General features: G+C 46.6%; 2 protein-coding genes and 1 pseudogene across 2 annotated transcripts in view; 1 reads left to right on the top strand and 2 right to left on the bottom strand.

The window, feature by feature from the left end:
• The window catches only part of SLC25A38 (solute carrier family 25 member 38), a 41,329-nt gene extending 35,782 nt beyond the window's left edge, over positions 1–5,547 (bottom strand). The window contains exon 1 of the mRNA XM_068152779.1: positions 5,483–5,547. The gene's annotated coding sequence lies outside the window, so the exon portion shown is untranslated. The remainder of the gene's footprint in view (positions 1–5,482) is intronic.
• LOC137448443 (cohesin subunit SA-2-like) lies at positions 1,832–10,527 on the bottom strand (annotated as a pseudogene).
• LOC137448426 (C-C chemokine receptor type 4-like) lies at positions 9,928–13,168 on the top strand. Its single transcript, XM_068152962.1, has 2 exons — positions 9,928–10,039; positions 11,044–13,168. Exon 2 carries the CDS (start codon positions 11,057–11,059, stop codon positions 12,137–12,139), a length of 1,083 nt encoding a protein of 360 aa, XP_068009063.1. The 5' UTR covers positions 9,928–10,039; positions 11,044–11,056; the 3' UTR covers positions 12,140–13,168.
• Positions 13,169–14,256: the final 1,088 nt, after the last annotated feature.

Genomic DNA, 14,256 nt, shown 5'->3' with positions numbered 1-14,256 from the left:
CTATGAGAATAGACGGAGTGAGTTGGGGCTATTCAGTCTGGAGCAGAGAAGACTCTGAGGAGACCTAATTGTGGCCTTCCAGTATCTGAAGGGGGCTACAAGAAAGCTGAGGAGGGACTTTTGAGGGTGTCAGGGAGTGATAGGACTGGGGGGAATGGAGCAAAACTAGAAGTGAATAGATTCAGATTGGATGTTAGGAAGAAGTCCTTCTCCATGAGGGTGGTGAGACACTGGCACAGGTTGCCCAGGGAGGTGATGGAAGCCTCATCCCTGGAGGCTTTGAAGGCCAGGCTGGATGTGGCTGTGAGCAACCTGCTGTAGTGTGAGGTGTCCCTGGCCATGGCAGGGGGGTTGGAACTGGCTGATCCTTGAGGTCCCTTCCAACCCTAACAATTCTCTGATTTCAATATATTGAGATATATTCAGTAAGTTAATGTAAGCAAGGACTCTGACACAGCTTTTTCACTATACAGAGGATATTGTCCACTCGTCAACTGCAGCTGGAAATGGAGCAGCCTGTTTTCCATCCCACTAAGATTTTATGTCTCTTGTAATTTACATGCATTTACATTTGTCACTGCTCCACACTGAGCTGCAGCCAAGCAGGTCTATACTCCAGGATAATGCAGGCAACTGAAAGAAGCTGCCTTTCTCCCACAGGAAGTTTGCCTTTGGCTCATAAACATGTTATACATGAAAATGCAACCCAGCAGCTCAGTTTGCAATGGCCATGGTTTCCAGGATTCACTAGAAGATAGCCAGGAAGCTGAGGAAGCAGAGGAGTGGAGGGCTCCAGAGCTCCATGCATCTGCTGGCAAAGAGTTCCCTCTAGTGCCACCCATGCACTGCTGCTTCTCTGAGTGTTGCTGTAACAGCACAGTTCCTTACCTCTAAGAACTGCTTTAACCTCTGAGCTGCAGCTTCAGTTCTCTTTCCAGGCTCCAACCAGGTAGGAGCAAACTTGAAGGCCATGGTGTGTCTAAGAGGCACCTGGAGCAGGCTGCTGCACCAACTTTAGGCACAGCTCTTTGCTATCCCCTGCATCCCAGGCAGTTGCTGAGCAATATAGATGCGAGAGCACATGGCAGTGAGAAACACTCCCTACTGGAAGGGGCTCAAGAAATAGTGCCTAAACCCACTCAGGGTTGGGGAATGGGGCAAGCTAGCACAGGAATCACAGTTTTTAGCACCTCCCAAGGACATTTTGCTAGACCTTACAGTAGACACAAAAGACCTTCACCAACACATTTCCTCTGCCCTGGAACAAAGGTGCCTGAGGAGACTCAAAGCTGCTTTTGCCTGTTTTGTAAGAGGGAGTATTAGAGCAGTCTGAAGTTTGACCAGGTCACTACCTCTGAGTGGCTTCAGAGTCCCTCTCCCCCATGGAGACCAGTCTTAGTAAATAAGTGTCCTTGCGTTGCTGCCAGCTGATCAGCTGCCAGCCCCCATTTGAATCATTAAAGCTCCCCATCGCCTGGTCTCTTGTTCAGCTCTTTTTTCTTGGTCCTGCTGCTGGTCCCTGCTCTCCAGACCCTCTTGGCAGCTCAGGTTTTAGGAAGCTACAAAACACAAGTACCATAAAGACAACACTGAATGCACTGGGCAGAGTTCACACATCAAGTCACATTCAGACAAGTCACCACGACCTCTCACTGTCTGTAATCACTCTTGCTCGTGCCAAACCTTCTGTCCTGAAGCTCCCCCATCACTTATTCTCCTCATTTTTTGTGTCAATGCCTCCTTTCATTTGCACCAGAGGGTGGCATCATTAAACTGTCAGACTTAGAAGTCTTTCATGGCAAAGGAGGACACCCCAGTCCAGCCGCTGCAGTCACTGATGAACAAGTACAGAGCACGAAAAATACACTTGAGAAAAGTGAGGAAAAAACCCAGTCACAACAGTGGAGACAGTGGCTGTCTCCAAAAGCAGGCAGTTCATCCCCTTTCCTTCTTTAGTGCTCAGGGAATCTGGAAAATTATGAGGAAAAGAACTTCACAGTGGAGAGGAGGCACAAACACTTTGCCAACAAGCAAGCAGAGAACTATCAATGTGCAACCTGCAATTCAAATTCATTTCAACTGCAGAAGAACTACGTAAGGGCTGACCATGCAAGGAGGAGCTGGCCATGTGATGGAGAGAACAACTGAGAAAGGTTTGTCCAGCTGTGACTTTGGCAGCCTGGATCCTGCTCTGATCCACACAATCAGTCAACATACTGATTTTTTGCAGCAATTAGCTGTCTTTAGTCACCACCACAGAATTATTGAGGCTGGAATAGACCTCTGAGATCATCAGAGGTCCAGCCTACGACCTAACACCACCACATGGACTAGACCATGTGGGTAATCATCTGCCACTCTCCCATGTCAGCCTCTTCTGTGTAAGGACTTCTCTAACAAACACTTCCAAATCACCTATCCATGGCCAACACTGATACCAGAGGGAAGAGATGGTGCACTGGGGTATCAGTGGTACCTCACAGCCTAGCTAGTGGGTTAGCTAAATGTCTACCTGCAGTCCTTTCTTGGGTGGGACTCTTGTGCATCTTCTAGAAGAGCAAGTGACTTATGACAAGCCTTTCCATAGAAAGTGAAAAGTGGGAGTGGCTGAAATCATCTTTTTGTGAGAAGCAAGGTTTTCCTGGCTTCAGTTGTTCTGCTTTTATTAAGTTCCCTTCAGCTGGTTTGAATGTGCCCCCTCCTCCCCATCCCAGATAAAAGATTAATCTCCTTCCAGTCAGGCTAGTCAGGTTTGGTTCACCTCTCTTGTGATGTGGTCAGTACCACATACCTCTTTACTAGATAGTAACAGGCAAGATGACTTCTCTCTTCTCCCCTTCCCCTGCCAAGCCATCAGCTTACAGCAACATCCTCTACATTTCACCGAGACCTCTTCCCCTTTTCCTCTTAACCACACAGTCTCCAGCCATCCCCATTCTGTTAGTCTCTGCCAAGTTCTTCTCCAAGGAGGAGCTGAAAAAAGCCAAGCTGCCATGTTAGGAGGAGACCTCAAAGCTCCCCTGCTACTGACTACAGCAATAGTTGCTCCCTTTCACTCCTCCTTCTCTCCAGGCCATTGCAGGAGCTTTCCTCACAGCAGCAGCTTTCATCCATTTTCTGCATCATCTCATTTGCTCAGAGATTTTTTTTTCCTTTGGGTCTATGTTTCCAAGAACTGGCAGATGTTTTGGGTTGGTTTGGTGGTTTTTTTTTTTGCTTCATTCACTGGGGTTCAAACATCCTAATTTTTCAGCATCTGTAGCCACAACTCTTCTTCTCTTTTTGTGGCTGAGCATTCATTCCTCTTTCTGGAGACATGCTCTTGCTCAGGCTCCATACAAAGACCTTCCCATTTGCTGATGAGGCATGAAACACATTGCTGTGGCAGGCTTCTGCAGCACAGCTGCAGCTCTGCATGACACTGTGGGCCAGAATAGCTTCTCCACCCTATCCCAGCTGCACACACATGCCCTGAGACAAAGAGCCTTTGCTGCCCTACTTCCCTGCTGGTAGCAGCAGAGCTTTCCAAAAACCAGCAGGCAGTCCCAGAGGATCATGAAGGCCTTTTCTCTTGCATCTTTTTGTCTTATAGTGGAGGAAACTGACTGAAAAATCTCAGCTCTGTTCTTAATGCAAAAAAAAGTCTCCCTGGGAGAATGTTCCCAAAATACAGCTAATTGCCACAGAAGAAAACCAAAAACCATGCACTGGAGAGCTGGCAGGATCATTAGCAGAACACTGGAACCCCATGCAGTGCTACAGGCTGGGGTCAGAGTGGCTGGAGAGCAGCCAGGCAGAGAGGGACCTGGGGGTGCTGGTTGATGGTAGGCTGAACATGAGCCTGCAGTGTGCCCAGGCAGCCAAGAGGGCCAATGGCATCCTGACCTGCATCAAGAACAGTGTGGCCAGCAGGAGCAGGGAGGTCATTCTGCCCCTGTACACTGCACTGGTTAGGCCACACCTCGAGTACTGTGTCCAGTTCTGGGCCCCTCAGTTTAGGAAGGAGGTTGACTTGCTGGAACAAGTCCAGAGAAGAGCAACAAAGTTGGTGAGGGGTTTGGAACACAAGCCCTATGAGGAGAGGCTGAGGGAGCTGGGGCTGCTTAGCCTGGAGAAGAGGAGACTCAGGGGTGACCTTATTGCTCTCTACAACTACCTGAAGGGAGGTTGTAGACAGGCTGATGATGGTCTCTTCTCCCAGGCACCCAGTACCAGAACAAGAGGACACAGTCTCAGGCTGCGCCAGGGGAGGTTCAGGTTGGATGTTAGGAAGAAGTTCTATACAGAAAGAGTGATTGCCCATTGGAATGGGCTGCCCGGGGAGGTGGTGGAGTCGCCGTCATTGAAGGTGTTCAGAAGGAGACTTGATGGGGTGCTTGGTGCCATGGGTTAGCTGTTTGGGTGGGTTGGATTGGTTGATGGGTTGGACACGATGATCTTGAAGGTCTCTTCCAACCTGGTTTGGTTTATTCTAATAAAGGTTTATTCTAACAGGTTGCCCAGGGAGGTGGTTGGGGTCCCATCCATGGAGATGTTCCAGGTGAGGCTCAACAAGGCTTTGGGCAACCTGATCTTCTTGGAGATGGCCCTGCTGACTGCAGAGGGGGTTGGACTGGATGACTTTTGGAGGTCCTTTCCAATCCAAACCATTGTATGATTCTCTGACTAGAACAGGCAAACTCCCACCTCCCATTTCCAACACCAGCAGCCCTAAAATCTCATCATACAGATTCCACTTGGTAAGATCCTTGGTGTTATGAGATGCTGCTACTCAGAGTGTATCCTGGAAATCCTTTCTCTATCTATACAAAATCCTTCTTCCTTTTGCCAGAAGCCAGATAGTCTCTGGTTAAGCTGTCCCATCAACTCCTGTGTCAGCTGAGTTCAGGCACGATCTGCCTGGCCATCGATGGCAATTTCTTCACTGCACATAGTAATGGATATAGGAAGCCTTGGAGGAAGTTAGACTGTTTAGTCACAATGTCTTTTACATCTCTCAGCAAAGTATCCAAATACTCCTCTAGAAGTCTCTCTTGTAGCATAAACATCTAAATCATAATGCTGAGGAACCTGCAGAAGCCTTGCTGCTTTTTGTGCGCCTGTTGAATACTTTGCCAAAGAGCTGAGGAAGCAGCATAATGAAGCGTGCAGCAACTTGGGTGCAATCTTCCCATTGGATTTTCTTCTCTTTTACTGACAGAATTTATTTTGCTTTATCTACCTCTGCCCACTGGAGGATGACTTCCAGCTGATTTTCTACCCATTGTGAGGATAATCTCACTGAGAGCACTGTCATGGGCATCACTTTGTGCTCCTCCATCTCTTTCAGCACTTTTGTAATAGAAGAGTGGTTGTGCACTCCCAGTCCTTCAGGAATTTGCCTGCCCAGCCCCACAAGCTATCTGTGAGGTACTCCAATATGTTTGTGTAGCTTGCTCTGCAGGAAGAAACTCATGAACCTTTTCAGCTGGACAGTACTCACCCCAAACTTCCTGCCTCCTTTGGGATGAACTTCTTCATCTCCTCAATGACTTTGCAATCTTTTAGAAAGGAATTCCCCAGCTGCTCCTACAAGCAGAGGGTATGGTATGAACAGACTGCTATGAAGATTCAAAGTCTTGAGCTGACAACACATCCTCACAGCTCTGAACCAAAAGCTTTGTGGTTTGAACTGCTTCTTCACGATCCTTGTCCAGAGGCATGGGCACAAATCAATCCTCCAATCTGCTAGGAATGAAATCCATTCTGGAAACAAGGTATTTGCTGCTCTAAATTCCTTGCAGTCCCAGACTTTGCTTCCCCCACGCTTCAGCTTGCTTGTCATAAAGTATCTTGGGTGGATGCTGTAAGGAGCCTACAGGAAGGCTGGGGAAGGACTTCTCAGGATCTCAGGTAGTGATAGGACTAGGGGGAATGGAATGAAGCTGGAGGTGGGGAGATTCAGGCTAGATGTGAAGAGGAAGTTCTTCACCATGAGAGCGGTGAAGCCCTGGAATGGGTTGTCCAGGGAGGTGGTTGGGGCCCCGTCCCTGGGGGTGTTTAAGAGCAGGCTGGATGAGGCTCTGGCCAGGCTGATCTAGTGTGGGGTGCCCCTGCCCATGGCAGGGGGGTTGGAACTAGATGATCCTTGTGGTCCCTTCCAACCCTGAATGATACTATGATACTTTTGAAAAGCATCTGGGTGTGTTTAAATCCAGCTGTCCATTTCTTCAGGGCAAGTTGCTCAGGTCTTGGGCATCACATCATGATAATGGTTTAGAAGTTTCCCTTTGCAAATAGCATTCATCATGTTCTGTGCCTCTAGACACTTATGCTTGTACTGCTTCCTTTTTCCCTCTGGCTGCTCAAGCCTGTAATTGGTCTTCTCTCCCTTACCCTCTTCTTCCCCACCTTATGTGTTCTTTGAGCACTGTGCTTGTTGACATCAAAGTTCAGATATGCTGCCAAAGTGCTTGTGTGCCTAAATGCCCTGACCACAGCATCCACCAAGGCTGTAAGCAGCAGGATGACAGCATCCATCAAGCAGCTATCACACAGGATGCTGCATTGGCACTGATGGACAAACACTGCAAGAAATTCACAGAAATTAGCCTTCAACCTCTTCCAGCAGGGTCCTGCTCTGATCAGCAACTAGTCTTTATAGTCCTTGTCCACCAGCCAAGTAACCATCAGGATCCAAGGATCCATGAATTCCTTGTACTGCAAGCTGGTTTCCTCACCAAAGGTCTCTGTCCTTTTTTGTGTGACATCCTGCTATTGCAAACTTTGAAACTCCTCTGCTGTTACCATGCCTTGGCAGCCTAAGCACTGAATAAAGAAGTTGATCAGACCTAGAAGGGGCACATTTCTGTCTTGCTGGCCTGGCCTGCTTCCCCATGCTAACCACTTCAAACAACATCACTCAACCACTTCTCCATTCTGCAACTGGCTCACTCCTCTGCTACTGGAAGAATTTATCCTTATGTTTTTGCACTGATCTTGGACCTTGCATTTCTCTCTTGGTGTTTTCAGGTTGCCATTTCTCACACAGCTGCCATTCAGACTCAGGCACAGCCTCATCATGACCAGCATTCTGGTTTGGGCTGGGAAGGTTACTGGCTGTGCTGGGCTCAGCTATCGTTTCCGCTACGTTATCTCGGCAGCGTGCTACTGTGATCAGCACTGCTGCTGAGTGATCTTCACCAAGATTGGTACAGATAGCAGCTTAAGAAGGCAGCAAGCAGACACAAAACCAAGCTGCTTAGGAAGCATTTTCTACTTGAAAGTCTTCCAAGGAAAGACTAGGCAAAAGGCAATGTGCCAGACAGGTCTTTCCTATGGTCCTTCCTATGGCTAGCACCACATGAAACTGGCAGTCATAAGGCTGAAGACGCAGTCCCTGCTAACATTATGATTGAATGACTAGAAGCATATCTGAAGCGTGGCATGTGTGCTAAGGACAGGCCAACAGACCTCAAAGGGCTGCTGATATGTGAAATCATCCCTTAGACAGAAAGGGTTCTTACAGGGTAGAAGAGAGAGTTTCTGGATTCAATTCTGTTCACTGGGTAGAAGAGAGAGAGTTTCTGGATTCAGTTCTGTTCACTGGGTAGACGAGAAACTGTATCTGGATTCAGTTCTATTCACGGGGTAGAAGAGAAACTGTATCTGGATTCAGTTCTATTCACTGGGTAGAAGACAGACTGTATCTGGAATCAATTCTATTCACTGGGTAGAAGACAGACTGTATCTGGAATCAATTCTATTCACTGGGTAGAAGACAGACTGTATCTGGAATCAATTCTATTCACTGGGTAGAAGACAGACTGTATCTGGAATCAATTCTATTCACTGGGTAGAAGACAGACTGTATCTGGAATCAATTCTATTCACTGGGTAGAAGACAGACTGTATCTGGAATCAATTCTATTCACTGGGTAGAAGACAGATTGTATCTGGATTCAATTTGATTCACTACTTCATCTGGAAATCAAGAAAAGCCACCACTACTGAGGCTCAGAGGAGATACTTACTATGATGGAGTAAAAGATAAGGAGCAGGACAAGGCAAGCATGCAGAGGCATGGTGATTAATTGAGGTAAAAATGTAAGAAAGAACAATGCCTATGGAGCAGGGCAAGCATGTGCTCAGGGAAATACATTGTCGCTGTTACTGCGGGAGAAGAGCTAACCTCGAGCCCCTGGGGCAATGCCATGGCAAAGAACAGATTACTGAGACCTTTAGACAGGAGAGCAGCAAGAGGAACTACTACTAGTTTCTGTGAGCAGAGCTGATGAATCTGGTACCAGAGTGTGGCCTCCTCAGCCGATGCTCACATCTTTGAAGGGCTGCTAGCAAATGGAGAAGATGATAGACAGGACCTGCAGAGCGACAACCTGCACTGGAGGAACATCTCTGGAGTTAAAAGTCTACAAAGAGGCAGCTTGTGAAAGGTGACTGAGAAGCTGCTTCCCATACAATTGTTTTACTCTAGTGAAACATGAAAGCAGTAGCTCCCAGTTCTCATGCTGTCTTCAGCTCAAGCTATTGTGGAAGAAACATTTCAGCCACCAGTAAGTTATTGGGTAGAGTAACAATGGCAGAGGCTTACGGGACAGCAGCAAACAGCATCAGTGAACATTTGTGTCTGGAGTAACACTAGAGATTGAATGAGAAAGCATCTAACTCTCCTGGGCTGACATCTAGGATTCTTCCTACTACCAGTTTCTCCTGCTAACAAGCAAGCTGCCTCCCCTGTTGAGAGCTGGCTTTTACTTCTGCTTGGCTGGTCTCTTAGGAGAGCAGCACTTGCCAGCTGCTAGCACAGCTGCTAACACATCCTATTTCTCTAGCATATGTCCTCTCTTCTCCTTTCCTAGGATTCCCCAAAAGACAGACAGGGCTTACTACACTCTCAAGAGAAAGCCACAGGAGCTGCTAAGCTTCCTGCTGTAACAAGAACCACAGTAATCCTCAGCACCCTCTGCCCTCACACCACACACACAGTGAGGCCAGCGCTATCTCCCCAGCAGTAACAGCCACAGCAGCTAGAACCAAAGGAGAAAAGAATGAGAATGAAGTGGAATGTGTAAGATTGCTAGGGTCCATCTGCCTCCATCCCACACATTCTAGCCAATGAAAATTGTTTAGAATAATCTTTTGTTCTCCTTTTTACACCCAATAGTGAATTGTTTGTATTTTCCCACTTTTCTGCTCCAAATCTGCAGCTAACTTTTAAAGGCATAGCCTACAACTGCCACAGCACCCATCCTGCTGCTTATTAGGTATTTTGACCACTACTACCACCCGTGCCAGGCCAGTGGTAGGAGGTAGAATTGCTGCATATAAAACTCAGTGCAGGAGACCACAAGCAAAAAAGGCAGCAGGAATTAACGTGCTTTCATTTCTTTTCTTAGCAAGGTAAGTAGGCAGATCAAACAGCAGTGAGTCAGAGGAGCCTTCCCCACACTCAATCTGTAGAAAAGCAGAGCTGTACAATCACAAAGTGCAACTTGCAAAATCAGTTACCTGGCAGCCAGAGACTACAAACACACCTCCCACACACCCACCAAGTGCCTTCCTCCTCTTTGCTCACTACAGAAGATCCTCAGATTATTTTGCTTTTCTGAGCTCAAGGTGCATTTTCCAACCCATAAGACAGAAAGAGGTCTCAGTTGAATGAGAGCTCCTTTGTGACATCCATTTCAATGACTGTTATGCAAGATGAAGCTGCTTTAACTCAGTTATCAGGCTCTCAGTGGAAGCTTTGCATTTCCTTACGCACTGTGAGAGGTTTAATTTTATTTCTGGGTTTCAGGGACCACCTCTGCTGAAGAGAGAGGAGAGGAGAGAAGAAGCACTTGTGATAAAATCAGTAAGGAAGTACAAAGTTTCCGGTGCGAGTCACAGCTCCCCTGTGACATCTGCTTTTTGCAGCTGCTGGATAGCTCTGTGTGAGCAGCACCTCCCTGGCAGAGCTACCTGGAGACCAGCAAGTGATTCTGCACCCTCAGAGCAAAGAAGCCTTTCAACATCATCCGAGAAGAAAGGAGGAGAACAGGTAAAACTCACCAAATGGAATTGCTGGGGCAGTTGTGCATCCTGTACGCTCAGGTGTGTGAGTGCGTTCACCTTTGCTTTTACCTTTTCTTGATGCTCAGGTTATTTTAGAAGCTGTTTTAGGAAGCCCTGCTTCACCAGAAGTGAGTGCACACGTGTCCTAGGAGCACATGCTTTCAGTTTTAAATATCTAAGTGCATGCTGAACATAGACTAGGTTTGTCTGGGTGCAGTTGTTGCAAAGCTGTCACCTCTAGACCACTGGTGTCAGACGCTTTTGTTCCTCTGACTTGCAGTTCAGATGCAAATCCTCACTTTTCTTCTGCTTTCCATTCATAAAGACAAAGGGGAAGGACATTAACTCAAGCTTAGAATGATTCTGGTATGTTAAGCTAAAAAGAAAAGAGCGACACTGGCTTTGATGTGAATAACACACAAGGCAAGACATTAGCAATATATCTGTACTGTGCCTCTTACCTTGGAGTAACATCACTTAGAATTCTGTCTCTGCCTACTAGACAAGAACATCCACACTAAAAGGACAAATTCCTGTTAGTCATTTAGCCACTGAATAGAGCACTTACTGAAAACTCATGCCAGCTCTTAGAAGGTGTAATTTCATCAGAAATTACAGTCAGATGCATTATTGTCATCTTCTCCTGGTGACCTTTGTCTGATTGGAAGGGTGGGTGAAATCCTGCCTGCTGCGAATTGTGGTTTTGCTTGTTACTTTCTTTCACACAGCATTCTTTTCTCTGATTTGATATCTTGATCCATTTCTCTCATTCCTATTTGCTTTCCTCCCTGACACAGCGTTCTGCATGCTTGACATCCAGGCTGCAGGGTTGCAAAAGGGCTAAGCACGTGCATGCTAAAGATCCATTTTACGAGTGTGCTTGAGAAGTGTGCTGGAGCTGCAAGTCATTCAGAGCCAGTGATCTTGGCTTGCAGACTAACCACATCAGCTTCACTCACTGAAAGCCTTTCTATATTCTTTCCTTCTCAGGAACTAGGCTAAAATGAACATGAGCTCTTCAAGTACAGAGTCCCCTGAGGCTGAAATCTCCACTTTCTATGACTATTATGATAACTACAACGACGCTCCAAAACCATGCAGCAAGGATAACGTCAAGAGGTTTGCAGCCTCCTTCCTGCCTGTTCTCTACACTTTGGTATTCCTGGTTGGGCTCTTAGGAAACCTCCTGGTCATGGTGGTCCTCTTCAAATACAAACGGCTGAAGGGCATGACCGACGTCTACCTGCTCAACCTCGCCATCTCAGATTTGCTCTTTGTTGTATCCTTGCCCTTCTGGTCTTACTTCACCATAGACCAATGGGTTTTTGGAACTCCCTGGTGTAAAGTCATTTCATGGCTTTACCTGGTTGGGTTTTACAGTGGCATCTTCTTCATTATGCTGATGAGCATAGACAGATACCTGGCAATTGTTCGTGCAGTGTTTTCTTTGAAAGCAAGGACTGCCTTCCATGGCTTGATCACCAGCCTTGTTGTGTGGCTGGTGGCTCTCTCAGCCTCAGCTCCAGAGCTTGTCTTCAGAGAATCTTTTGATGAACATAATTACACCACCTGCAAGCAGAGATATCCAGGCAATTTCACAGCATGGAGGCTTTTCTCCACTTTGGAAATCAACATTCTGGGGCTCCTCATCCCTTCCATGGTGATGACGTTTTGCTACTCTATGATCGTTAAGACCTTAGTTCACTGTCGAAATGAGAAAAAGAACAAGGCTGTGAGGATGATCTTTGCTGTCATGGTTGTGTTCTTCTTCTTTTGGACTCCTTACAACATTGTTCTTTTCTTACAACTGCTAGAGATGATGGGAGTCATCAGAGACTGTGAAACGAGCAGGAATCTGGACTATGCTTCCCAGGTAACAGAAATCCTTGGCCTTTTTCACTGTTGCCTCAACCCAGTCATCTACTTCTTCATGGGGGAAAAATTTAAGAAGTACCTGAAGATGCTTTTTAAGAACTGGAGGTTACCTGGAGAAGTTTGCAAGTGGTGTGGTGCTCACATCACTTACCACACTGAGTCTAGCAGTTCGTTCCACACACAGTCCACGGGGGATCAAGATGCCCTGTAACACATTTCAGCCCAGCCACTGAACTCGCCAGCAAGCAAACTGACAAAAGCAGGACCTTTGCAAAGCTAAGCAAATGCATTTAACAATAAGCTACTGCCAGCTTTGATTTCTGCCTCTAGAATTTCTGAACAGCATGACAGAAGGTGTCCTAGATGTGAAAAGTGGGAGCTGGACATGCAGTTTTTCTGCTGAGCCTACAAATCACTGTTCAGAACTAACAGGAGCTCTCCACAAAGCACTGTGCCACACTGCTTCCTTCTCACAGAATTGAGACTGGGCAGGTTTAGACTGGACATTAAGGAAAATATTTTCCACAGAAAGAGTGGTCAGGTGTTGGAATGGGCTGCCCAGGGAGGTGGTTGAGTCACCAAGCCTGGGTGTGTTTAAAAGTCTTCTGGATGTGGTGCTTGGGGATATGGTTTAGGGGTGAAACTTGTAGGGTTCTCAGTGGGACTTGGTGATCCTGAGGGTCTCTTCCAACCTGAATGTTTCTGTGAGTCTGAGACAGAGGTTGGTCTACATGGAGGGGCAGAGGAGAGAGAGATGCTTGTCACCAGCACCTGCATTTGGAAAACACAGTCATTTATGCCAGAAGGAGAGCTATTACTGGAGTTCTTTATTCTGCAGCTGATCTGTGTAGGACTCGTTCGCTCTGACTCTTAGCACGCTATTAAAAGTACCTGCTACTGCCAAGTGTTTCATCCCAGGGCCAGGACACATCCTGTGCCACTAAGAAAAAAGGACACAAAATATATTCTGTGTGTGCACAAAGACACCAAGCAGATGCATTACATTGTGTTCCAGATGTGTTTTCTCTTGAGTATCCAAGCTGTCACCTGGGCCTGCGTGCGGGTGTGTGCAGATAGAAGCACCCTGAATTACTTGATCAGTGTAATTCAGGAGAGCAATTCTGTATTTTAATTAACAGAGAAAATGTTTACAATATTTTTGAATAAAAGTGTTTGGTTTTGGTTTTTTAATAAAAATCAATAACCAGTTTTCCAGCATGTGTGAATAAATTGGAAGCATCTTGGCTAACAGTGTATTTGAAGTGAACGATCTCTGTTCCCAAAGAGACAGCTTTTATTCACTGGAGATGTGTCTGGCAAAACCAAAGATAGTAAAACCAGAGATTGTGTGGAAAGAGTCTGTCATAAGTTAGAAGCCACACAAAGAACCCTAAGCAGTTGATAACAGCAAGACACCAAATGTGTGGTGCCTCAGTAGCTGCTCACAGATCTGCATGATATTAATCAAAGGCCCAGATGGAAAGGAAAGGAAAGATGTTGACTTGCTGGAAGGTGTCCAAAGAAGGGCAACAAAGTTGGGGAGGGGTCTGGAGCACAACCCTGTGAGGAGAGGCTGAGGGAGCTGGGGTTGCTTAGCCTGGAGAAGAGGAGGCTCAGGGGAGACATCATTGCTCTCTACAACTACCTGAAGGGAGGTTGTAGCCAGGTGGGGGTTGGTCTCTTCTCCCAGGCAACCAGCACCAGAACAAGAGGACACAGTCTCAAGTTGTGCCAGGGGAGGATTAGGCTGGATGTTAGGAAGAACTTCTTCCCAGCAAGAGAGATTGGCCACTGGAATGTGCTGCCCAGGGAGGTGGTGGAGTCCCCATCACTGGAAGTGTTTAGGAAGAGACTGGATGAGGCGCTTGATGCCATGGTTTAGTTGATTAGATGGTGTGGGGAGATAAGATTGGACTCGATGATCTCAAAGGTCTTTTTCAACCTGGTTAATTCTATTCTATTCCATTCCAGAACAGGACAGAAACTCTCACAGCAACGTTCAGATTTTGGCACAAAAATCATTTTTAAAGCTAAAAAAACACAATAAATCAGCACCAAAGAAAGAGCAGAAAAACGTGCATCAGAAGATACTTCTGGTGTGTCTTTTTGCTGGATGACAACCATTCAGCAGAAAGATTTTTCTTTTCCTTAGGCTGCCAATACCAAAGTGTCTGCTCAGCACCCAGGCATGGCTCTAAAGAGCAGGCAAGGCATCACAATGCAGCAGGGAAGGGCTGGAGAAGAACTGAAGAACTATTTTAGTCTCATTACTCTCCTCACCCTAAATACAGAAATCTTAAGTGGAAGCTCACCTCTGTCTGACCTCTC

This window comes from Melanerpes formicivorus, unplaced genomic scaffold (genome assembly GCF_026170545.1).
Source record: "Melanerpes formicivorus ecotype bairdi unplaced genomic scaffold, bMelFor1.0.p_v2 SCAF_24, whole genome shotgun sequence".
NCBI lineage: Eukaryota > Metazoa > Chordata > Aves > Piciformes > Picidae > Melanerpes > Melanerpes formicivorus.
This window is presented reverse-complemented; position numbering and strand designations above follow the sequence as displayed.